Consider the following 24,010-nt stretch of genomic DNA (forward strand, 5'->3'; position numbering starts at 1 on the left):
AAAAAGAAGTTTTGTCAAAACCCACACACTGCTTTGGTGCAGAGCAAGGCTAAGAAAGCTCAGGAACCTAGGGCCTTGGCGATGCCTGTAGTGGCAACCTATGTGTAGGGGCTGCAGGGAGAGGTTGGGCTGTGGCCTTGAGCCCTGATAGCCCCTAAAATCAGGAATTGGTAGATTCCAGCTAATTGTGAGTTCTGAAAAAATAAGAAAAGAGGACCATCTGACTGGTTTCCTCTGCTCCCTGAATACCCCTAAGCTAACATGTGCTGAGGCTCAAGAGCATTGGAACAAAGTGCATGGGGATTTGATTAGCTACCATCCCACCTGCCCTGTGGGCTGCTTGCGTCCCTCTCCCCTCTCCTCCCCCAGGGAAATGGGGAAAGGCCCTAGCTGAGACCCTCACTTACTGGTGGCTTGAGGCTTGAACTGCTCCCGGCTGTAGGCCCCATTAGCTTGGCACATGTTGGCAGGCCGGAGGTGGGGACGGGCTGCGAGGATGGGAGGCAGGTAGATAGGCGAGGCTATTTGCTTGGAAGGTAAGACCCTCTGGCTGGATGTTGGGCTGCACTGTAGGGGCAAAGCATCTCCTTCTGGGGAATGAAGAGTGGGGGTGGGAGGACCCACATGGCTTTATTTATTTATTTATTTTTTGAGTCTGAGTCTTGCTCTGTCACTCAGGCTGGAGTGCAGTGGCGCGATCTCAGCTTACTGCAACCTTTGCCTCCTAGATTCAAGCGATTCTCCTGCCTCAGTCTCCCAAGTCACTGGAATTACAGGCATGTGCCACCATGCTCAGCTAATTTTTGTATTTTTAGTAGAGACGGCCATGTTGGCCAGGCTGGTCTTGAACTCCTCACCTCAAGTGATCCACCCACCTCGGCTTCCCAAAGTGCTAGGAATATAGGCATGAGCTATTGCACCTGGCCACTTTTTAAAAATAAAAGTTGGCTGGGCACGGTGACTTACGCCTGTAATTCCAGCACTTTGGGAGGCCGAGATGGGTGATCACCTGAGGTCAGGAGTTTGAGACCACTCTGGCTAACACGGTGAAACCCCATCTCTACTAAAAATACAAAAAATTAGCCAGGCGTGGTGGCGGGTGCTTGTAGTCCCAGCTACTCCAGAGGCTGAGGCAGGAGAATGGCGTGAACGCGGGAGGCGGAACTTGCAGTGAGCCGAGATGGCGCCACTGCACTCCAGCCTGGGTGACAGAGCGAGACTCCATCTCACAAAAATACATAAAATAAAGAAAAAATAAAAGTAATACCTACCTGTTAAAAGAAGTCAAACGGGCCAGGTGCAGTGGCTCACGCCTCTAATCCCAGCGCTTTGGGAGGCCAAGGTGGGCGGATCACTGGAGGTCAGGAGTTCGAGACCAGCCTGGCCAACATGGTGAAACCCCATGTCTAAAAAAAAAAAAAAAAAAAGAAAAAAAAATTAGCCGGGCATTATGGCGGGTGCCTGTAATCCCAGCTACTCGGGAGGCTGAGGCGGGAGAATCACTTGAACCCAGGAGACAGAGGTTGCGGTGAGCCAAGATTGCGTCATTGGTGACTGAGTGACTGAGCAAGACTGTCTCAAAAAAAAAAAAACCCAAAAAATAAAAATTAGCTGGGTGTGGTGATGCATGCTTGTTATCCTAGATATTGGGAAGGCTGAGGCAGGAGAATCGCTTGAACCCAGGAGGCAGAAGTTGCAGTGAGCCAAGATTGAGCCACTGCACTCCAGCCTGGGCAACAGAGGAAGACTCTGTCTCAAAAAACAAAACAAGTCAAGCAGTACAAGGAATCTTCTCTTCTTCCGTCCAATCCCACCGCTCTATAATGAATGAGTGATGATGGTAACAGTTTGGTGGTCTCTTTCCTTTTTGATGGTTATACAAACATGTTCAGAGATATATGTGCATATATTTTATATGTGCATATAAGATTCTTTCATACACTGGATCATACTGTAATATATTAAAATAACAGACTTTTCACTTCACATTTTTTGATGGACATCTGTTCAGATCACTCCATTTATATGTAACTTATTTTTTACAGCTATATACTAGTATCCTTAGAATGGATACATTAGTCGGGCGCGGTGGCTCAAGTCTGTAATCCCAGCACTTTGGGAGGCCGAGACGGGCGGATCACGAGGTCAGGAGATCGAGACCATCCTGGCTCATACGGTGAAACCCCGTCTCTACTAAAAGTACAAAAAAACTAGCCGGGCGAGGTGGCGGGCGCCTGTAGTCCCAGCTACTCCGGAGGCTGAGGCAGGAGAATGGCGTAAACCCGGGAGGCGGAGCTTGCAGTGAGCTGAGATCCGGCCACTGCACTCTAGCCCAGGCAACAGAGCCAGGCTCCGTCTCCAAAAAAAAAAAAAAAAAAAAAAAAGAATGGATACAGCACACCTCCTAGTTTCAGAAATTCAGGTTATTTCTAGGTTTGTTTTTTACTACTTCAAACAATGCTGCAATAAACGTTCTTGTACATCAAATCTTCGTACTGGTGCTTTAATTTCTATGGATGGCTTTCTAAAGCTTTCTGTGTGCTCCATGGACAAGGAGGGACAGTTCGGATGATAGCAGGTACCTATACTTCCTGCGGTCCATCCCCCTGGTTGGCCATCCCTGGGGCTTCTCCCCCAGGCCATCCAAATGTGTCACCTGTCTGGTCGGTTGACCCCACCTCTCAACTACCATAAAGCCCAGCTTAGAGCAGGTCCCATCCATTGTTTTTTTCTTTTGAGACGGAGTCTCCCTCTGTTGCCCAGGCTGGAGTGCAGTGGCCTGATCTTGGTTCTCTGCAACCTACACCTCCTGGGTACAAGCGATTTTTGTGCCTCAGTCTCCTGAGTAGCTGGGATTATGGTGTGTGCCACCACGCCTGGCTAATTTTTTTTGTTTTTTTGAGACAGTTTTGTTCTTGTCACCCAGGCTGGAGTGCGATGGCACCATCTTGGCTCATTGCAACCTTCGCCTCCCAGGTTCAATCTATTCTCCTGCTTCAGCTTCCCAAGTAGCTGGGACTACAGGCCCGGGTCACCACACGTGGCTCATTTTTGTATTTTTAGTAGGGATGGAGTTTCACCATGTTGGCCAGGGTGGTCTTGAACTCCTTACTTTGGGTGATCTGCCCGCCTCAGCCTCCCAAAGTGCTGGGGTTCCAGGCGTGAGCCACCAGACCTGGCCCATCCATTGTTTTGATCTGTGCCTGTCTACCTTTTCTGCAAGTCCAGCCTCTACCAGATCAATTCCCCAGGAGCGAGGGGTCAGGAATACTAATTTTTTTGGTCATACACCCAAAAATGTTGTAGAGAGAGGTTTTGCTGTGTTGCCCTGGCTGGCCTTGAACTCCAGGGCTTATGTGATCCTCCTGCCTCAGCTTCCTATCTGGGAGTACAGGTACAGCCCAGTATGTATGTGTTTTGCCCAGGCTGGTCTTGAACTCCTGGGCTTGAGCAATCCTCCCAAAGTGATAGGATTATAGGTATGAGCCACCACACCTAACCTGTTTTTATTTTTTTATTTTTTATTTTTGAGATGGAGTCTTGCTCTGTCGCCCAGGCTGGAGTGCAGTGGTGTGGTCTCAGCTCACTGCAACCTCTGCCTCCCGGGTTCAAGCAATTCTCCTGCCTCAGCGTCTTGGGTAGCTGGTGTTACAGGCACCCGCCATCATGCCCAGCTAATTTTTGTATTTTTGTAGAGACAGTGTTTTACCATGTTGGCCAGGCTTGTCTTGAACTCCTGACCTCAGGTGATCTGCCTGTCTTGGCCTCCCAAAGTGTTGAGATTACAGGTGTGAGCTCCCACACCCAGCCTGACCTGTTTTTATTTTATTTTATTTTATTTTATTTTATTTTATTTTATTTTATTTTATTTTATTTTATTTTATTTTATTTTATTTTAATTTTGAGAGCAGGTTCCCCTCAGTCGCCCGGCTGGAGTGCAGTGGTGCAATCACAGCTCATTGCAGCCTTGACCTCCCAGAGTCAAGTGATCCTCCCACCTCAACCTCCTGAGTAGCTGGGACTACAGGTGTGCACCACCACACCTGGCTAATTTTAAAAAATTTTGGGGGCTGGGTGTGGTGGCTGACACCTGGAATCCCAGCACTTTGGGAGGCCGAGGCGGGCAGATCATGAGGTCAGGAGTTTGAGACCAGCCTGGCCAACGTGGTGAAACCCAGTCTCTACTAAAAATACAAAAATTAAGCTGGGCGTGGTGGCGCACACCTGTAATCCCAGCTACTCAGGAGGCTGAGGCAGGAGAATTGCTTGAACCCAGGAGGTAGAGGTTGTAGTGAGCCGAGATCATGCCGCTGCACTCTAGCCTGGGTGACAGAGTGAGATTCCACCTCACAAAAAAAAAAATTGTGGAGATGAGGTCTTGTGGTGTTGCCCAGGCTGGTCTTGAACTCCTGGGCTCAAGCCATCCTCCCATCTCAGCTTCCCAAAGTGTTGGAATTATAGGCATGAGCCACGTGCCCAGCTGTGTTTTTTTCATATGACGTCCTCTCCCCCTTAACATGGAGAAGCATTAAGAATGTGGCCCCAGGCTGGGCACGGTGGTTCACACCTGTAATCCCAGCACTTTGGGAGGCCGAGGCGGGCGGATCACGAGGTCAGGAGATCGAGGCCATCCTGGTTAACACGGTGAAACCCCGTCTCTACTAAAAAATACAAAAAATTAGCCGGGCGTGGTGGCAGGCACCTGTAGACCCAGCTACACGGGAGGCTGAGGCAGGAGAATGGCGTGAACCCGGGAGGTGGAGTTTGCAGTGAGCCGAGATCGCGCCACTACACTCCAGCCTGGGCAACAGAGTAAGACTCAGTCTCAAAAAAAAAAAAAAAAAAAAAAAAAAGAATGTGGCCCCAGATCCCCTCCGGCCAGGAAGCCTCTATGGATTGCCCCTTACTTTTCATGATGTCCATGATGTGGCGCTGCTGGATGTTTGTCAGTTTGGATTCCTTCATCATCACTGCACGACAGAGCATTCTGTGAGGCCTCCTGGGCCGCAGACAGATAAATAAATGACTACAGCTTGTGCTAAACCCAGGGAAGGAAAATGTATGAGGGCGCATAACAGCTGATCCTACTGTGGTGGTAAGGAGGAGAGATCTTCCTCGGGAAAGTTGAAAGTGTGATCTAAAGGATGCATAGGAGTTAACTTCTCTAAAAATTTTAGTTCTTTGACTTTTGGCAAGCTGTAGCACCTTGAACCTCCCCCGTCCCCCCAAGGCATATGCAGTAGAACTTTGAAGCTTTCTGAACCCCAGGCTCCTTATCTGTAAAGGAAAATAGTAATTGCTAAGCCACAGGTCAGGTACGGGGGAACTCAGTTACAGAGGGTAACTACCACCATTCTTCCCTCATCCTTTAACTCAGGGGTCCCCAACTCCCCGTGGGTGGACTGGTGCCAGTCCCTGGCCTGTTAGGAACTGGGCCGCGGGGCCAGGCGCGGTGGCTCAAGCCTGTAATCCCAGCACTTTGGGAGGCCGAGATGGGCGGATCACGAGGTCAGGAGATGGAGACCATCCTAGCTAACACGGTGAAACCCCGTCTCTACTAAAAAAATACAAAAAAAAAAAACTAGCCGGGCGAGGTGGCTGGCGCCTATAGTCCCAGCTACTCGGGAGGCTGAGGCAGGAGAATGGCGTGAACCCGGGAGGCGGAGCTTGCAGTGAGCTGAGATCCGGCCACTGCACTCCAGCCTGGGCGACAGAGCGAGACTCCGTCTCAAAAAAAAAAAAAAAAAAAAAGGAACCGGGCCGCACAGCAAGAGGTGAGCGGCGGGCTAGCGAGCCTCACCGCCTCCTTTCAGGTCAGTGGCGGCCTTAGATTCTCATAGGAGCGCGAACCCTATTGTGAACTGCGCACGCGAGGGATCTAGGTTGCACGCTTTTCTTATGAGAATCTAACTAATACCTGATGATCTGAGGTGAACAGTTTCATCCCGAAACCATTCCCCACACCCCCGTCAGTGGAAAAATTTCCTTCCACGAAACCGGTCCCTGGTGCCAAAAAGGCTGGGGATCGCTGCTTTAACGCACTGACCTCTGAGCAGCTCGCAGGTCCCCGGGGTGTAAGTGGTCGTCTTGGGGCTGCGCCGGAACCCAGTTCCTTTGGTCACTACTTCCATCTGCTTCTGTGAAGCCATGGGAGGACCCTGAGGAGGGAAAGACGCAATGACACACCCCCTGTCTCCTATCCCTAATCTCTGTTCCCCCATGCCCAACATCCCCAGAAGTCTGGAAGCGGGGATCGAGCCAGAGAATGATGCCGCCAGTTAATATTGCGACAGTGCCTAAACCTCCCATCCAGACACAGACAGGTACACACACACAGCCCTCATTCTGACCCAGCGCCTGTGGCAGGGAAGTCCCCTCGGGAAGAAGGGAGTGTTAAATAGCCATGGTCACAACAGTATCCACTGGGTGATATGCCAAAATTGAAATTTCACCCTAGGACCCCCTCTGGGTGCTCCCCTCTGCACATAGAAGTGGGCTCCCGGAGGCGGTGACCACTGACCACTGCTTTACAGCCGCACCAGCACCGGTGCCACGCAGAAGTACTACGCGATCTGGGCTGCTGGAGCTGGGAGCTAGCGACTCTGGCTACCATAGAAACGCGCACTCACGAGTCAGCGCATGCGCACTTCCCCGCTCTGGCCTGCCTCCCGGAAGTGATTTCCTCTGGGTTACCGCGCAGGCGCAAGATAAGCGAGGAGCCGCGAGTCTTAGAGGCGCTGTTTGCGGGTCTCCGTGCGGGACCGGGGCGCAGCGGGGTCCCTGAGGCGACGGTGTCATGTCAGACAACGAGGACAAGTGAGTGCGGGAGCGGAGTGGCCTTTGCGGCACACTCGGAAGGGGCGGGTGAGGCAGAGCTTGGGTCGAAGGCAGCTGAGGAACCTGGCGTCTAGGGGCAATGTCTGAGGGGCCTGGGGTCCTGAGGGGGCCGGCGGAGCCTAGGAAGGGAAGCGCGGGGACCCAGGAGCATAGCCCGGGCTGGAGGCTGGGCACAGGAGGGCCCAGGCTCGAGGGTCCAGAGGGGATCCATGGAAAAGGTGTCCTTCAGCAAATGTTCCAGCGAGCCGGGCTCTGTGTCATGCAGTGGGAATATTGAGGTGAATGAAGAATCGTCCTTGCGTCTCCACGTGCTCACTTTGTAGAATAGGCGGCACAGGCCCATAAGTAAGCAAGCAAGCAGGTAATGGTGGTCGCGTGAGCTTCCCCAGTTCTCCATCTGCTTCTGTGAAGTACGTAGTGTACTTCACAGTTCTAGAAGTACGTAGTGTAGGAGTACTCCAGGAGGATCTGGGGCAGCTCCACCGGGTGGCATTAAATAAAAGTCTGAGACGGTTCATTGCAGTAATTTTTTTTTTTTTTGAGACGGAGTTTCGTTCTGTCGCCCAGGCTGGAGTGCAGTGGCGCGATATCGGCTTACTGCAGCCTCTGCCTCCCGGGTTCAAGGGATTTTCCTGCCTCAGCCTCCCGAGTAGCTGGGATTATAGGCGTGCACCACCATACCCGGCTAATTGTTTGTATTTTTAGTAGAGACGGGTTTCACCATGTTGGCCAAACTGGTCTCGAACTCCTGACCTCAAGTGATCCACCCACCTCGGCTTCCCAAAGTGCTGGGATTACAGGCATGAGCCACCGTGCCCGGCCTGTTTGTAGTAATCTCGGTGAAAGAAGTCAGTAGGAGTAGAGGTGGTGAGAACTGGTTTTGAATTCTGGATATATTACTATTTTATTTTATTTTATTTATTTATTTATTTATTTATTTATTTATTTATTTATTTATTTATTTTTTGAGACGGAGTCTCGCTCTGTCGCCCGGGCTGGAGTGCAGTGGCCGGATCTCAGCTCACTACAAGCTCCGCCTCCCGGGTTTACGCCATTCTCCTGCCTCAGCCTCCGGAGTAGCTGGGACTGCAGGCGCCCGCCACCTCGCCTGGCTAGTTTTTTTGTATTTTTTATTAGAGACGGGGTTTCACCGTGTTAGCCAGGATGGTCTCGATCTCCTGACCTCGTGATCCGCCCGTCTCAGCCTCCCAAAGTGCTGGGATTACAGGCTTGAGCCACCGCGCCTGGCCTTACTATTTTAAAGATAGAGCCAAAAAATTACCTGTTGGATGTGTGGGCGCAAAGAGAGCTAGTCTGAAGATAAAAATAAGAAATGCGTGGGATCGCTACCGCATTCCCAGTGAGTGTCAGTAGAGAAGAGGAGATGACCCATGGCTGAGCATTAGGGCATTTGAACACTGAGTGCTTGGAGGAAAAGAGAAGCCGGAGAGGTGGGGGAGCACCAAGAGAGTGAGGTGTCCTTGGACTCAAGTGAGGAGAGCAAGTGGCCTAATGTGCCAGCTGATAGATCAGGCTAAATGAGAATGAGAGTTGGCCATTGGATTTAGCAACGTGGAGATCATTAATGAGCTTGGAAAGTGGTTTTGATGGAGCTATCGGGGTGAAAGGCTTTTTGGAGTGAGATTATGACAAAATGGGAATAGAGGAATTGGGGACAGTGAGGGTGGACAGCTCTTTCACACATTTTTGCTTCAAAGGGCACCATGGAATTAGGGCTATAAGGGGAGGGAGAAGAGAAGTAAGGTTTTTTGTTTGTTTTTGTTTTTGTTTTACATGAGGAAAAGCACCTGTTGGAATGCTGATGGCGCCAGGTGCTGTGCCTCACACCTGTAATCCCAGCACTTTGGGAGGCCGAGGAGGGTGGATGACCTTAGGTCAGGAGTTCGAGACCAGCCTAGTCAACATGGGGAAATCCCATCTTTACTAAAAATACAAAAATTACCTGGGCATGGTGGCGTGTGCCTATAATCCAGCTACTCGGGAGACTGAGACAGAAGAATTGCTTGAACCCGGGAGGCGGAGGTTGCAGTGAGTCAAGATTGCGCCATTGCATTCTAGCCTGGGTGACAGAGCTAGACGTTGTCTCAAAAAAAAAAAAAAAAAATGCTGATGGGAATGATCCAGTAGAGAGGGAAACAGTGATGACAAATGAGTCCTAGTGAAATTTGGGGGCAGATGGGGAAAAATTAAAGAAGTAAAATGGAACAGAAGTCGGATTTATTTAGTATTCTTTCTTTTTGAGAAGGAGTCTCACTGTGTCACCCAGGCTGCAGTGCAGTGGGGTGACCTCGGCTCACTGCAACCTCCGCTTTTTGGGTTCAAGCAGTTCTCTTGCCTCAGCCTCCTGAGTAGCTGGGATTACAGGCGCCTGCCACCACGCCCAGCTAATTATTTTGTATTTTTAGTAGAGATGGGATTTCTCCATGTTGGCCAGGCTGGTCTCGAACTCCTGACCTCAGGTGATGCACCCGCCTCGGCCTCCCAAAGTGCTGGGATTACAGACGTGAGTCACTGCGCCTGGCTGATTTACTTATCAAGTAGATATTTGAGTGCTTCCTACATACTGGGAGAGACACAGATCTCTGCCCTCTTTGATTTTTTTGTTTTGTTTTGTTTTTTTGGAGTTTTTTTGAGATGGAGTTTCGCTCTTGTTGCCCAAGCTGGAGTGCAATGGCGTGATCTCAGCTCACCACAACATCTGCCTCCTGAGTTCAAGCGATTCTCCTGCCTCAGCCTCCCAAGTAGCTGGGATTACAGGCATGCGCCACCACTCCCAGCTAATTTTGTATTTTTAGTAGAAACGGGGTTTCACTATGTTGGTCAGGCTGGCCTTGAACTCTACCTGCCTTGGTCTCCCAAAGTGCTGGGATTACAGGCTTAATCCCAGGGCCACCATGCCCGGCCTCTGATTTTTATTTTTTATTTTTCTTATTTTATTTACTTTGAGACAGGTTCTTGTTCTGTCACCCATGCTGGAGTGCAGCAGTGTGATCGTGGCTCACTGCAATCTCCACCTCCTGGATTCAAGCAATTCTTGTGATTCAACCTCCCGAGTAGCTGGTATTACAGACATGTGCCACCATGCCTGGCTCATTTTTGTATTTTTAGTAGAGATGGGGTTTTGCCACGTTGGCCAGGCTGGTCTCGAATTCCTGGCCTCAAGTGATCCACACACTTCGGTCTCCCAGAGTACCAGGATTACAAGTGTGAGTCACCGTACCTGGCCCCTCTTTGATTCTTGTAAGTGATGCTCTAAGTAACTGATCTCTTCTTCCTGTACAGTTTTGATGGTGACGACTTTGATGATGTGGAGGAGGATGAAGGGCTAGATGACTTGGAGAATGCTGAAGAGGTCAGTATTCAGCCTCAGGCTCCCACCTCTGCAGCCCAAGCTGCCAAATAGAGTGAGCTGTGTTCCAGTCTTGCATAGCAGAACAGCCCTGCAGGGTGGACCTGAAAGCTTTTGTCCATGTGGTCCACAGCCTGTGGCTTCTGGAGCAGTTAGTTCACTGACAAGTTAAACAGTGCCTTCCTTCATTCGGCAAACATGTGTTGAATGTTTATTATGTGCCAGGTGCTTTCTGCAGGGTGGGACTATTTAGGGAGCAAAAGGAAGTGGTAAGCAGGGCTCAGATGAGGCAGTATTTTGTAGCCTAAAGGCAATGGGAAGCTACTGACAAATTTTGAGCCAAGGCGCAGTCCAGTTTACATTTTAGAAAGTGCAATCCTGCCTTGAGTAAGGAGTGAACTGGGGAAGGGCAAGAGTGAAAGGTGAGAGGCCTGTGGCTTGGATATAGGTGCTGGTAGTGCAGGTGATGAGAAGACAGATGAAAGAGTTATTTCGGTGGGTTGGTTATGGGGCTGAGAAAGTGAGCGGTGACAAGGACGACTCTCAGGTTTCTGGCTTGAGCAACTAGGTGGATAGGCTGCTAGCCTCATGAGGAAAGTAGGGCTTTCTGTCCTGTGTGACTGATGAGGGAAAAAGTGCAGTTATGTCCTGGAGAGACATGGAGCCCTCTCTCTCTCTGCGTGGCACTTTCAGATACCTTTTCGCTTGAGTCAGATGTGTCCTTCTCCATCCTTCTGGTCCCCTTCCCATCACTGTCATGTAGATTGTGCCTCCTAGATGTACTTCAGCCCTGTCTGCATTTTTCTGCTCCTGGTGCCTTAGCCTGGCTTAGATCTCATTGCTTTTCAGCCACAGTCCTGCAGGAATTGTGTGGCTGGTTTTCCTGCTTCAGTCTCACTCCAGACTCTGCTCTGAGTGCTCTTCTCCTTTCAGCGCCCTTTCTTACTTGCCCACATGCTCAGTTACTACTGGCTTTCCTAAATGGCCTCTCTGCTTCTGCCACTGCCCCCTGCAGAATATTCTCAACAGAGTATCCAGAGTGATCCTTTCTTTCTGTTGTTGTTGTTGTTTGTTTGCTTGTTTTAAATTAAGAAGTGGTATCTTGCTACGTTGTCTAGGCTAGAGTACAATAGCTCTTTGCAGGTGCGGTTGTAGCGCACTACAGCCTTGAACTCCTGGGCTCAAGTGATCCTTCCAGTTCAGCCTCTCAAGTAGCTGGAACTGCAAGTTCTGCACCACCATGCCCAGCTCAGAGTCAACCTTTTTTCTTTTTTGAGACGGAGTCTTGCTCTGTCGCCTAGGCTGGAGTGCAGTGGTGAGATCTCAGCTCACTGCAAGCTCCCCCTGCTGGATTCACGCCATTCTCCTGCCTCAGCCTCCTGAGTAGCTGGGAGTACAGGCGCCCGCCACCACGTCCGGCTAATTTTTTTTTTTTTTTTGTATTTTTAGTAGAGACGGAGTTTCACCGTGTTAGTCAGGATGGTCTCGATCTCCTGACCTCGTGATCCGCCCACCTCAGCCTCCCAAAGTGCTGGGATTACAGGCATGAGCCGCCGTGCCCGGCCTGTTTACTTAATTCTTTATATACCACAGAATTTATTCTCCTGCCTACAATTCTCTACGCACCTTTCATTCTAATTATTGTCCACTACTAGCTGTCCAAACCTCTTTCTCCTCTGTGCCTTGGCATGTTGCCTCCTTCGTCGTTGGTTTGATAGCTGCTGCTCATCCTTCTAGGTGAGCTCAAATCTCATCCCTGGAGTTTTCCTAACTCCCAATGTGAGGTGTTCCTACCTCCTTGGGAACTCTGTTGCACACTACATCCCTTCATAGCACCCGCTCTGTTTACTCTTGTCTCCCCCTTTAGACCATTAATTCTTTGAGAGCAGAAATTCCTAGCTTGCTTTCTCAGTATCTGTTAACAATATCTGGTTCAGGACAAATGCTTAGTAAGTAATTGTTAAATATTCCTGCCTTCACTTTGACTTTTCTAGGCACTTGACCCATTGGCTTAGCTCCCCTATCTGAAAGATGGGGAGACTATTCCTAGCTTCCTGCTTAGGGTAATTTTTTTGTGCCAGGACCTCTTTTGCAGGACCAACGTTCTGAGACCACCCCATCTCCAGGCCCTCTGCTCTCTTCTGGATGAGGCAGCCAGCTCTGGAATCTCAGTCATGGTCCTCCATTACCAGGTCTGAGGCTAGGTCAGGTTAGCTGACTTTCCAAGCCTCTGAAATGAGAACTGTAATCCCTGCCTCATAAGGTTATTGTAAGGATTACATGAGTTGTTAGGAAGCAGTCATGCAGTACCCTGGCGTGCAGTAAGCATTAATGGTGGCGGTAGCGGGGATTGTGATTGTCGTCATTATCACCCTCCCTGTAATCCAAAAATGCCACCTGAGATTTTCCCTCTTTTTTGTGTTGGTGTCCAGGAAGGCCAGGAGAATGTCGAGATCCTCCCCTCTGGGGAGCGACCGCAGGCCAACCAGAAGCGAATCACCACACCATATATGACCAAGTACGAGCGAGCCCGTGTGCTGGGCACCCGAGCGCTCCAGATTGCGTGAGTGATTGCCCCTTCACTGTCTTCTCCATCTGTCAGACCACAGTGAGCTCCTGTACCGCTGATCTTGCCCAGCCTGGCACCTGAAAACAGACTCTCTGCTCTCACATTCCAAAGGTGGTGCCATCTCTGCGTACCAGGCATTGTGCTAGGCCCTTGCCCTTAGGGAGCTTGTGATCTAATAGGAGAACTAGGATATGAACATCTGAGAAGTCAAGTACTAGTATGGGAGAAAAATGATTTAAAAAAAAAGACAAAAGAAAAAACAGAACTAGATGGTTGCCTGTCACATTAGTGCAGCAAAAAAGGTGAATTCAGAGCCAATGGGTACTAGTGGTTCTTTTTTTTTTTTTTTGAGATAGAGTCTCACTGAGTCGCCTAGGCTGGAGTGCAATGGCACAATCTCAGCTCACTGCAACCTCTGCCTCCCAGGTTCAAGTGATTCTTGTGCCTCAGCCTCCCAGGTAGCTGGCATTACAGGCATGTGCCACCATGCCTAACTAATTGTTGTGTTTTTAGAGACAGGGTCTTGCCATGTTGCCTAGGCTAGTCTCGAACTCCTAGCTTCAAGTGATCCACCTGCCTCTGCCTCCAAAAGTGTTGGGATTGCAGGTGAGAGCCACTGCGCCCGCCCATGGTGGTTCTTTGTTGTTTTATTTTCCGAGTTGAGATCTCACTCTGTTGCCCATGCTGGAGCACAGGGGCTTGATCATAGCCCATTGCAGCCTCAAACTCCTGGGCTCAAGCAATTTTCTTTTTTTTTTTTTTTTTTGAGACAGAGTCTTGCTCTGTCTCCCAGGCTGGAGTGCAGTGGCCCGATCTCGGCTCACTACAGCCTCTGCCTCCTGGGTTCAAGTGATTCTCCTGCCTCAGCCTCCCGAGTGGCTGGGACTACAGGCGTCCACCACCATGCCCAGCTAATTTTTGTGTTTTTAGTAGAGACTGTGTTTCACCATATTGGCCAGGCTGCTCTCGAACTTTTGACCTTGTGATCCACCTGCCTTGGCCTCCCAAAGTGCTGGGATTACAGGCATGAGCCACCGCGCCCAGCCAGTGCAATTTTCTTTTCCTTTTTTCTTTCTTTTTTTTTTTTTTTTGAGATGGAGTTTTGCTCTGTCGCCCAGGCTGGAGTGCAGTGGCGTAATCTCAGCTCACTGCAAGCTCTCCCTGCAAGCTCTCCCTCCCAGGTTCACGCCATTCTCCTGCCTCAGCCTCCCGAGTAGCTGGGACTACAGGCGCCTGCCACAACGCCTGGCTAATTTTTTTGTATTTTTAGTAGAGATGGGGTTTCACCGTGTTAGCCAGGTCTCGATCTCCTGACCTCGTGATCCACCCGCCTTGGCCTCCCAACGTGCTGGGATTACAGGCATGAGCCACTGCGCCTGGCTGGCTCAAGCAATTTTCTTGTCTCAACCTCCCAAGTAGCTTCAAGGTGGGACTACAGGTATGTGCCACTGTGCCTGGCTTTGTATTTTTTGTAGAGATAGGGGTCTCATGATGTTGCCCAGGCCAGTCTTGAACTCAGCCTCAAGTGATTCTCCTGCCTCAGCCTCCCAAAGTGCTGGAGCTGGGATTACAAGCATGAGCAACCATGCCTGGCTTTGAGTTGGTTTTTGATGTGAGGTAGACTATGGCCAGCCCAGAAGAGTGGGGGGCCCTCCAGCTTGAGAGCACACTAGAGAGATGAAAGCACAGAGCAGTGGTGGGGTTTTGGGGATTTGAAAATCAGCAAACTTCCCTCCTCTCCCATGTTTGGGAGAATAAAGATTCAGGAGATAGAGTAGACAGGTGGAGATCCGAGTGTCCAGTGAGTGCAGATGAGTTAGCCATAGGCAGTGCAGGCCTTCAGATGCCTGCTGAGGTTTGGGGCAAAGTGGAGAACAGACTGGAAGCACCCTCTGCCAACAGATGGCTTTGAGAAAGCAGGGACTTTCAAAGAGACTGGGCCACAGATGCCTGCTTTTTTTCCCCCCAGGCTCATCTGTCAGAATAGTTCCTCCTCCTTTCTTGTGAGGAGCAGGTGAGGGGACAGAGCGGGGTACTCTAATGGTACTGTGGGGAAGCACGAGACTGAGAATAGGAGCCCCTGCCCCAAACTCCCTATAGGCCGATGTGGGAAATGGTGGGCATCTGGAGGTGTGGGGGTAGTTCAAGAAGGGAATAGTGGAAATTAGCCTAGAAAGAAAAGCGGCTGGATGCCGTGGCTCACACCTGTAATCTCAGCACTTTGGAAGGATGAGGCAGGTGGATTGCTTGAGCCCAGAAGTTCAAAACTAGCCTGGGCAACATGGTGAAACCCCATCTCTAGAAAAAATACAAAAAATTAGCTGAGTGTGGTGGCGTGCGCCTGTAGTCCCAGCTACTCGGGAGGCTGACGTAGGAGGATCACCTAAGGCCAGGAGGTTGAGACTGCAGTGAACTGTGATCGCATCACTGCACTCCAGCCGGAGCGACAGAGTGAGACTCCATCTCAAAAAAAAACAAAAACAAAAGAAAGCTGGGGCCAGATTTGTGGACTCTGTGTGCTTATGGGGCAGCAATGCTGTCTGTAAATTCCCCTCCTTAGTGTTCAAGCAGCATTGGGCTGTTGTCTCCTCTAGTCCTATAGGGATGAAGATGAACATCATGTCTACATCAATAAAGGGTTTTATGGGTGGGCAACATTGTTCTTCCTCATTCCTCAGCAGTGGACCTCTTCTCAGCCTGGTTGTATTCCTTGCTCTTCTGCGTGGCATTAGAACCATGCCCAGTATGATATCCCTACCCAATATACCACCACCGTCAGGATCCTCTGGGCCTGCACCATCAATTATGGTAGCCATGAACTGTATGTACCCATTTACATTAAGTACAATTAAATAAAATTAGAAATTCAGTTTCTGTCTTACTAGCCACCCACACTTCTTTTATTTATTTATTTATTTATTTTTATTTTTGAGAAGGAGTCTCACTCTGTCACCCAGGCTGGAGTGCAGTGGCGTGATCTTGGCTCCCTGCATCCTCTGCCTCCCAGGTTCAAGTGATTCTCCCACCAGAGCCTCTTGAGTAACTGGGGCTACAGGTGCCTGCCACCATGCCTGGCTAATTTTTGTATTTTTAGTAGGGATGGGGTTTCGCCGTGTTCGCTGGCCAGGCTGGTCTTGAACTCCTGATCTCAGGTGATCCTCCCACCTCGGCCTCCCAAAGTATTGGGATTACAGGCTGAGCCACCATGCCCGGCCTTTTATTTTATTTTATTTTATTTTAATTAATTAATTAATTTATTTATTTATTTATTTTATTTTATTTTATTTTATTTATTGAGACAGAGTCTCGCTCTGTCGCCCAGGCTGGAGTGCAGTGGCGCAATCTTGGCTCACTGCAGGCGCCCACCACCACGCCCGGCTAATTTTGTTTTTGTATTTTTAGTAGAGACGAGGTTTTACCATGTTAACCAGGATGGTCTCGATCTGCTGACCTCGTGTTCCACCCACCTCAGCCTCCCAAAGTGCAGGGATTACAGGCATGAGCCACCACGCCCGGCCGCCTTTTATTTTTTTAGAGACAGTTTGGCTGTATCGCCCAGGCTGGAGTGCAGTGGTGCTATCATAGCTCACTGCAGTCTCAAAACTTCTAGGCTTAAGTGATCTTCCCACTTTAGCCTCCCAGGTAGCTATGACTACAGGCTAATGCCACCACACCTGGCTAATGTCTTAATTTTTTTGTAGAGACAGGGTCTCACAAAAAGACTCCTGGCTTCCAGTAAGACCCCTACTTCAGCCTCCAAAGTGCTGGGATTATAACTAGCCACATTTCAAGTGTGTTCAGTAGCCACATGTGGCTAGTGGTTACCATAAAGGATGGCACAGGGGGATAGGACACTTCCATCATTGCAGAGCATTCTATGGGGCACACTGATAGAGACTACAAGTGGCCCAGCAGAAAGAAGAATTCATGAGTTATTTTTAAAACAAATAGATTGCTTATTTGCAAGTTAAACAGTCTTTCAGCACTGAGGAAAGATACTGGATTAGCACCCGGTGGGATGCTGAGATGATTAAAGATGTAGTCCCAGCCGGGCGCGGTGGCTCACACCTGCAATCTGAGCACTGTGGAAGGCCAAGGTGGGCGGATCACCTGAGGTCAGGAGTTTGAGACCAGCCTGGCCAACATGGTGAAACCCCGTCTCTACTAAAAATACAAAAATTAGCCGGGTGTGGTGGCACACGCCTGTAGTCCCAGCTACTGGGGAGGCTGAGGCAGAAGAATCGTTTGAACCTGGGAAGTAGAGGTTGCAGAGAGTTGAGATTGCACCACTATTCCAGCCTGGGTGACAGAGTGAGGCTCTGTTACCAAAAATAATAATAAAAAAAAAAGACGTTATCCCTAGTCCTCCAGGTGTTTTCTGGCCGGGGAGATAGACCTGTGCTCAGGTACTCACAACCCAAGGCAGACACGAGTGGTGCTTTATGAAAGGTACAAAGAGAGTTACTGCAGAGGTGACTGGGAAAGCCTTGTGAAGGGATTAGTATTCTAGTAGGGACAGGTAAAGAGAGTTGGTTTTGTGGGTACTCCAGGTGCCAGAAACAGCCCAAGGAAAGGTCCAGGTGGTGGATTTGTGGTGAGGGATCACAAGCAGCTTGGGGCAGGAGGCTGGAAAAGATGACACTGGTCCCGGGAGTGACAAGTTCAGAAGACTGGAGTTCATTTGGTGGACAATGTGAAGCACTTAAAAGTGTTGAGGCCGACATCCAGGCCACTGACATCCAGGCCACTAATAAGTCCAAGTGTCCTGTTTTCCTTTTCTTTCTTTCTTTTTTTTTAAACGGAGTTTCACTCTTGTTGCCTAGGCTGGAGTGCAATGGCATGATCTTGGCTTACTGCGACCTCTGCCTCCTGGGTTCAAGGAATTCTCCTGCCTCAGCCTCCCGAGTAGCTGGGATTACAGGCGCCCGACACCATGCCTGGCTAATATTTTGTATTTTTAGTAAAGACAGGGTTTTGCCATGTTGGTCAGGCTGATCTTGAACTCATGACCTCAGGTGATCCACTCGCCTTGGCCTCCCAAAGTGCTGGGATTACAGGCATGAGCCACTGCGCCCAGCCAAGTGTCTCGTTTTTCTTGGGGAGCGAAGCTTGATCCAGCTCATTCCAGTCTTTAGTGCTCTTTCCACTTAAGGGCTATGACACCTTCTGGTGGCTTGCCTGCTTTAAGCTCTTGTACAGCCATAATGGGACTCTGCACTTGGTAGGTGCAGATGGAGTCTCACTCTGTCGCCTAGGCTGGAGTCCAGTGGTGCCATCTTGGCTCACTGCAACCTTTACCTCCTGGTTCAAGCGATTCTCGTACCTCAGCCTCCTGAGTAACTGGGACTACAGGTGCGCACCACCGTGCCCAGCTATTTTTTTGTATTTTTAGTAGAGATGGGGTTTCACCATGTTGGCCAGGCTGGTCTCAAACTCCTGACCTCGGGTGATTTGCCTGCCTCAGCCTCCCAAAGTGCTGTGATTACAGGCATGAGCCACTGCACCTGGCCAGAACAACTCTTTCTTGGGTGGGTTTTGGATGGAGTTTCAGTCTGGTTCATTAGCACCACCTGGTGGCTGATGATGTTTGTCACATCTGCTTCTTAACTGGATGGTGGATGTGTTTATTTGTAGAGGCCGTGGTGCAAGAAAAGTTAAATTACTTAAAGACACATCTTGCACATTCCATGTGCATAATAGGTGCTGAATGAGTGAATGCCCTTGAATTATTTATATTTTGAAAGAAAGCAGGCATATGCAGATCATGGAAAGTATTCTGCCACATTCTTTAAAGCTTTATATTTTGGGAAAGTTTGAATACTTACTGAGAGAGGATATAGGGAAAGTTAAATCTTCATCTCTGCCCTTGGGAAATGTTCAGGCTTTGGGAGTAATATAAATTGAAATATTTAGTAATAAAATTAGTAAGCTGGTAGCTCTCAGACTAGCTGATTATCAGAATCATCTGGGCAGTTCTGCAAATGCAGGCTCTCAGGCCCCTTCACTAGAGATTCTGTTCAGGGATTCTGGAGAAGGACCCGTGAACCTGTATTTTTTAGCATGCTCTCCTGTTCATTCTGGGTGTGTTAGTGTGAACCTGAGCTGGAATCATCAAGACTGACTTCCTAGAGGAGATGGGCCTAGAATTGGCATCCCTTTGCTTGGTGGTAGTCTCCACTGTGGGCCAAGTGTTGTGCTGAGGGCTAGACCTCTGTGGTGAATCACATGTGGTTCTGGGCCACCAGGAGCTCATGGTCTAATGTGGAAACTTTCCAAACAAGTAGTTACAGTTCAATGAGATTGGTGCCAAGAAAAGTATATCCTAAGTGACTTGGGGTGCTGAAGAGTGAGCACACGATTTCCAGGATGGAGACATCCGGACCTCTCGCAGGCTTTTAGGGAGATGAAGAGCTTGTAAGAGCACACAAAAGGGAAACAACATGGCGCGTCTAGGGAACCAGAAATAGTTTGGTATGGCTGGAATGTGGGGTAAATACAGGAAAGTAGCACGGGACTGTGCTAGGAAGGCGAACAGGGACCAGACTGCACTCTGGCCTGATAGCCAAGGGGAGTCATGGCAGTGTTATAAGCAGATGAGTCCCTGGACTGCCTGCCGGCCTCAGGTGAAGGGTGGGGAGGGCTGGGCAGGAAGGGCAGGGCTTCTACTGAGGTGCTGTGGCTATAGAGAATGGAAATGAGGCTGGGCGTGGTGTCTTACGCCTTTCATCCCAGCAATTTGGAAGGCTGAGGCTGGCGGATTGCTTGAGCCCAGGAGTTTGAGACCAGTCTAGGCAACATGGTGAAACCCCATCTATACAAAAAATAAGCATGGCTGGTGGTGTGTGCCTGTAGTCCCAGCTGCTTGGGAGGCGGCAGGAGAATTGCTTGGACCTGGGAGGTGGAGGTTGCAGTGAGCCGAGATCTCGCCATTGCACTCCAGTCTGGGCAATGGGAGTGAAACCTTGTCTCCAAAAAATAGAGAGAGAGAGAAAATAGAAATTGAAATGAGGGGCCCTGGGCACTGAGGCAAGGCTCTGGGGTTGGAGCAGTTAGAATGGTGTGCCTTTGCACACGCCACCCTTTCCACCAGGACACTCTGCTGTGACCGCTGGGCTCAGGAGTCTGCGATAGGCCTCTGCCAGGGAAGATCTCTGGCAGTGCCCCTACACACCACTCCCTACTATGCCTGCCTACCTAGAAGATGATGTTTCTAGGTGGGGACCAGGATGCCGTTCCACCTTCACTGCCTGTTGGGCCCTTCTCCCTGGGTTTGTAGTCTCCCCAACACCTGTGCGTATCCCTACAGGATGTGTGCCCCTGTGATGGTGGAGCTGGAGGGGGAGACAGATCCTCTGCTCATTGCCATGAAGGAACTCAAGTAAGTCACTCAAATCATGGTTCACTTCTCCAAATCTCTGGGAGGCATCTGTTGGGTTCTCTGTTGCACCCTTTGCTCCCACTTCCCTGGCTGAAGAAGTTGATGCTTATTGCTACAGATGGTTAGGAACAGCTTACCAGGAGGTAGGAGGAAGAGAGAAGAGGAGGCAGGGAAAGGGGGAGGGCACTGATGAGACCGGGACCTTTTCTGACTGTTGGAGTTTCCCTGTTCGTGCTGCAGGAGGCCTTACCAATATTCTATCACTCTTCCCCCTCTTGTCTGATATAAAAACTTTCTTTTTCTTGTAATTGCTTTCTTACAAAGTACACTCATCAGCCCCAAGAGGCTGCTCTTAAGACTTCTCTTTCCTTGTGTTTTGCACACAGTCTGTTCCTTCTGCGGCAGAGCTGGGGTCACCAGCCCTCATGTACTTGTGACTTTTCCCCTGCCACAGGGCCCGAAAGATCCCCATCATCATTCGCCGTTACCTGCCAGATGGGAGCTATGAAGACTGGGGGGTGGACGAGCTCATCATCACCGACTGAGCTGGAGTCATCTTCCTGCCCTTGCCCAATTTTCATTCCCACTTTATATGTGTAAATAAAATATTCAGCTTTCCAACCCCCTTCCCCTCTGCTTATCTGTGATGTCACCACCTTTTGCTTCCCTATTACTGCCATGCTGCCTGGAGCATACACCCATTCCAGTGGCCCTGTGACTGTCAGCTCCTTAAGAAGCACCAGAGGCCCTTAGCCCCTTTGGATCCCCCACATCCTTCCCTCCATCTCCCTGTTCCCCAGAGCAAAGGCTGCTGCAGGGGAGACACCTCAGCTGCCTTCCTAGCAGACAGACGAGTCTTTGTGCCCAGGGAGCTGGTTGCCACGGAAACCCCCAATTTCCTTTCCAGTGGGGACTGGCTGCAGGGGCTTCTCCCTTCTCAGGAGTATCACAGAGCAGGTCTCATCAAGCCACCCATTGTTTCCTAAGGACCTGCTTCGAGCCTCTTATCGTGGGCTCGGATCCCCTTTCAGGAGCAGTGCCCCAGCAGGAAGCGTGGGGGTGTGCTGATCTCCCACTGTCCCCAGGCAGAGCCCTGCTGGGCAAGTCAGCGGCTGGAGCAAGGACCGAGCACCTGCCTACCCCTGCCCCCACGCCTCTGTCCCCACTCCTCCTCAGGACTCTGCCCACACACTGTCCTCTGTGGCCCACCTCTTTGGTGTGCCACACCCATGCCATCTTCCCAGCCCCTATAAGATATCCTTTCCTTCCTGTTTGGGGCTGGTGATCCTCTGAGGCCTTGCAGGGATGGTACTGGGGTGGTGGTGCTTCTGGGTTCCAGGTGTTACGTTAAGTCAGAGCTGGAGCTCCCGCTTCCTCTGCCTGAGGTTCTAATGGGTCCTCTTCCTTTCTCCATCCTGCTTACCCAACCTGAGGTAAGACCAGTCACACTGGCTCCTCCCTCCTAGGGGGTCGGGGGAGGGTGTATATTGACATGAACAGGAATAGAGGGAAAACTGGCTTCCTGAATATGCCAGCCTTGACCTCCATTCCACTGCCAGCTCCCCTTCTAAGAGGACGAGCTGGGCTTCCCTAACCTCTGCAGGAGGCAGGGCCTCCGGGCCTGGGTGCAGCCTGGTCCCAGGATGGGGTGTGGGGAGTGAATGGTGAGCATCTGCACTGGTGGGAGGGGTGTCTCCTGCCCTGGAGAAGGGTTAATTCAGGGAGCAGTGGACTTCACACCCCCATCCATCCTCCTCCAAGCCTGTGGAATCCTTTAATCAAGTTGGGTGCTGAAATTTCAGCTCTGAAATGCCGCCTTTGTGCTGGCATCCAGGCAGCCGCCCCAGAGTGCGGGGGTCACTTTCTCGGCCCCATTTCTCTAAATGGTCTCTTTGTTCCCTGCTGGGCTGCTCAGTATCAGATGTGATTAAAGGGAGATGGGGTTTGGGCTGGGGAGGAGGGGAGTGGGGGGTTAACCCTTAGGGGATAGGGTGCAAGGGAAATGGGACAGAATGGGTGTTTTTTCCTCCGTCTTCCTCTTCCCATTCTCCTCTTTTGGGGAGTCCCCTGCTATTCAGCTGGCTGGGCCCGGATTTTGACTTCTCTTGAATAAAATGTCACCGGTCACCACTACTGGTTCTGTTTTCTTAGGGTTTGGGCATAGTCTCTTGAGTCATTTCCAGAAACACCTGACTCTTTTAACAAGCAGAGCTCCTGCCTTCCTGAGGCCTGCGCACCCTTGGAACCTTTGGTCTAAGGGATGTGCACAACCCAGGTCTTCTGACTTCTCTGGGGTCATTTCCCTGGCTTCCACATCCTCAGTGATTTCCCACTCAATCTCATGAGATGTGGGGTCTTGGAGGTGATAGTGTCATCTTCTGGATATGCCCCTTGCTCCCCACCATGCCAGCTCCATATCTCTCATCCCACTGTGAGCAGGAGTAGTGAACAGACCGCAAATGGACAAAAGTCCTGCCTTTCAATGAAGAGGAAAGGGTGGGTTCTAAAAATTATAAACACATAAGATTAGTACTGATTGATCTGTGACAAAATTCTAGAATAGGTTGGCCAGGCGCAGTGGCTCACGCCTGTAATCTCAGCACTTTGGGAGGCTAAGGCGGGCAGATCACAAGGTCAGGAGATCGAGACCATCCTGGCTAACACAGTGAAACCCTGTCTCCTAAAAATGCAAAAAAAATTAGCTGGGCGTGGTGGCGGGTGTCTGTAGTCCCAGCTGCTCAGGAGGCTGAGGTGGGAGAATGGCGTGAACCTGGGAGGTGGAACTTGCAGTGAGCCGAGATCGCGCCATTGCACTCCAGACTGGACGACAGAGCGAGACTCTGTCTCAAAAAAAAAAAAAAAAAAAATTCTAGAATAGGTCACTCCATGTTTAAAAGTGCTTATATAATAAAAAAGAGATCAGGCGCTAGCATGGGTTGTCTAAGAACCAATATTGCCATATAAGTTTTTTTTTTTTCGATGGTTACTGGTCCAGTAGGTTGAGGGAATGCCAGAGATCAGTGAATCTTGATTTTGACGAGGCATTGGCAGTCTCCATGCCACTGTGACAGAGAAGCGTGTGCTTCATGGTGATGTAGTTAGACAGTTTTAGAACTGATTAGACAGCCTCCTTAAGAGTGGAGATAATAGCCGGGTGTGGTGGCTCACACCTGTAACTAGCACTTTGGGAGGCCGAGGCGGGTGGATCATGAGGTCAGGATATTGATACCATACTGGCTAACATGGTGAAACCCCGTCTCTACTAAAAAATACAAAAAATTAGCCAGGTGTGGTGGTGGGCGCCTGTAGTCCCAGCTACTTGGAAGGCTGAGGCAGGAGAATGGTGTGAACCTGGGAGGCGGAGCTTGCAGTGAGCCAAAATCGCGCCACTGCACACAAGCCTGGGTAACAGAGTGAGACTCCATCTCAAAAAAAAAACAAAAAAACAAAAAAAGAAGGGTGGAGATAATAGGCCAGGTGCAGTGGCTCACGCCTGTAATCCCAACACTTTGGGAGGCTGAGGCGGGTCAATCATGAGGTCAGGAGATTGAGGCCATCCTGGCCAATGTGGTGAAACCCCGTCTCTACTTAAAAAAAAAAAAAAAAAAAAAAAAAATTAGCCTGGCGTGGTGGTACATGCCTGTAGTCCCAGCTACTTGGGAGGCTGAGGCAGGGGAATCACTTGAACCCAGGAGACAGGTTGCAGTGAGCCAGGATTGCACCATTGCACTCCAGCCTGGCAACAGAGCAAAACTCCATCTTAAAAAAAAAAAAAAAGAGTGGAGGTAATAGAACTGATGGTGGAGAGAGGCATTTAGTGCTGTACACAGGTGTCCCGCTTCATTTCGACCTTTAT

The 24,010-nt window shown here is 50.1% G+C and overlaps 2 protein-coding genes across 2 annotated transcripts in view; one reads left to right on the forward strand and one right to left on the reverse strand.

Annotated features, from left to right (window-relative positions):
* The window catches only part of C19H22orf23 (chromosome 19 C22orf23 homolog), a 9,202-nt gene extending 2,664 nt beyond the window's left edge, over nt 1-6,538 (reverse strand). Inside the window, exons 1-4 of the mRNA XM_023222050.1 lie at nt 6,453-6,538; nt 6,047-6,158; nt 4,908-4,970; nt 408-590 (exon numbers count right to left, since the gene is read on the reverse strand). Of these exons, the coding sequence (XP_023077818.1) occupies nt 408-590; nt 4,908-4,970; nt 6,047-6,149 (349 nt within the window). The 5' untranslated portion in view covers nt 6,150-6,158; nt 6,453-6,538. The remainder of the gene's footprint in view (nt 1-407; nt 591-4,907; nt 4,971-6,046; nt 6,159-6,452) is intronic.
* Nucleotides 6,539-6,673: 135 nt separating this feature from the next.
* Nucleotides 6,674-20,783, forward strand: POLR2F (RNA polymerase II subunit F). The gene is made up of 5 exons (XM_023222048.1): nt 6,674-6,816; nt 10,141-10,210; nt 12,640-12,770; nt 20,083-20,154; nt 20,609-20,783. The coding sequence occupies exons 1-5, from the start codon at nt 6,797-6,799 to the stop codon at nt 20,697-20,699; spliced, it is 384 nt and encodes a 127-aa protein (XP_023077816.1). The 5' UTR covers nt 6,674-6,796; the 3' UTR covers nt 20,700-20,783.
* The last annotated feature ends 3,227 nt before the right edge of the window (nt 20,784-24,010 follow it).

The sequence above is a fragment of the Piliocolobus tephrosceles genome, chromosome 19, assembly GCF_002776525.5.
Source record: "Piliocolobus tephrosceles isolate RC106 chromosome 19, ASM277652v3, whole genome shotgun sequence".
Lineage (NCBI taxonomy): Eukaryota > Metazoa > Chordata > Mammalia > Primates > Cercopithecidae > Piliocolobus > Piliocolobus tephrosceles.

Excerpts from the sequence above, each read along its gene's own strand:
- POLR2F (XM_023222048.1), top strand. The coding sequence starts at position 6,797 with ATGTCAGACAACGAGGACAA. Across the intron at positions 12,771-20,082 it reads ACCCGAGCGCTCCAGATTGC|GATGTGTGCCCCTGTGATGG; the intron begins GTGAGTGATTGC and ends GTATCCCTACAG. Across the intron at positions 20,155-20,608 it reads ATTGCCATGAAGGAACTCAA|GGCCCGAAAGATCCCCATCA; the intron begins GTAAGTCACTCA and ends CCCCTGCCACAG.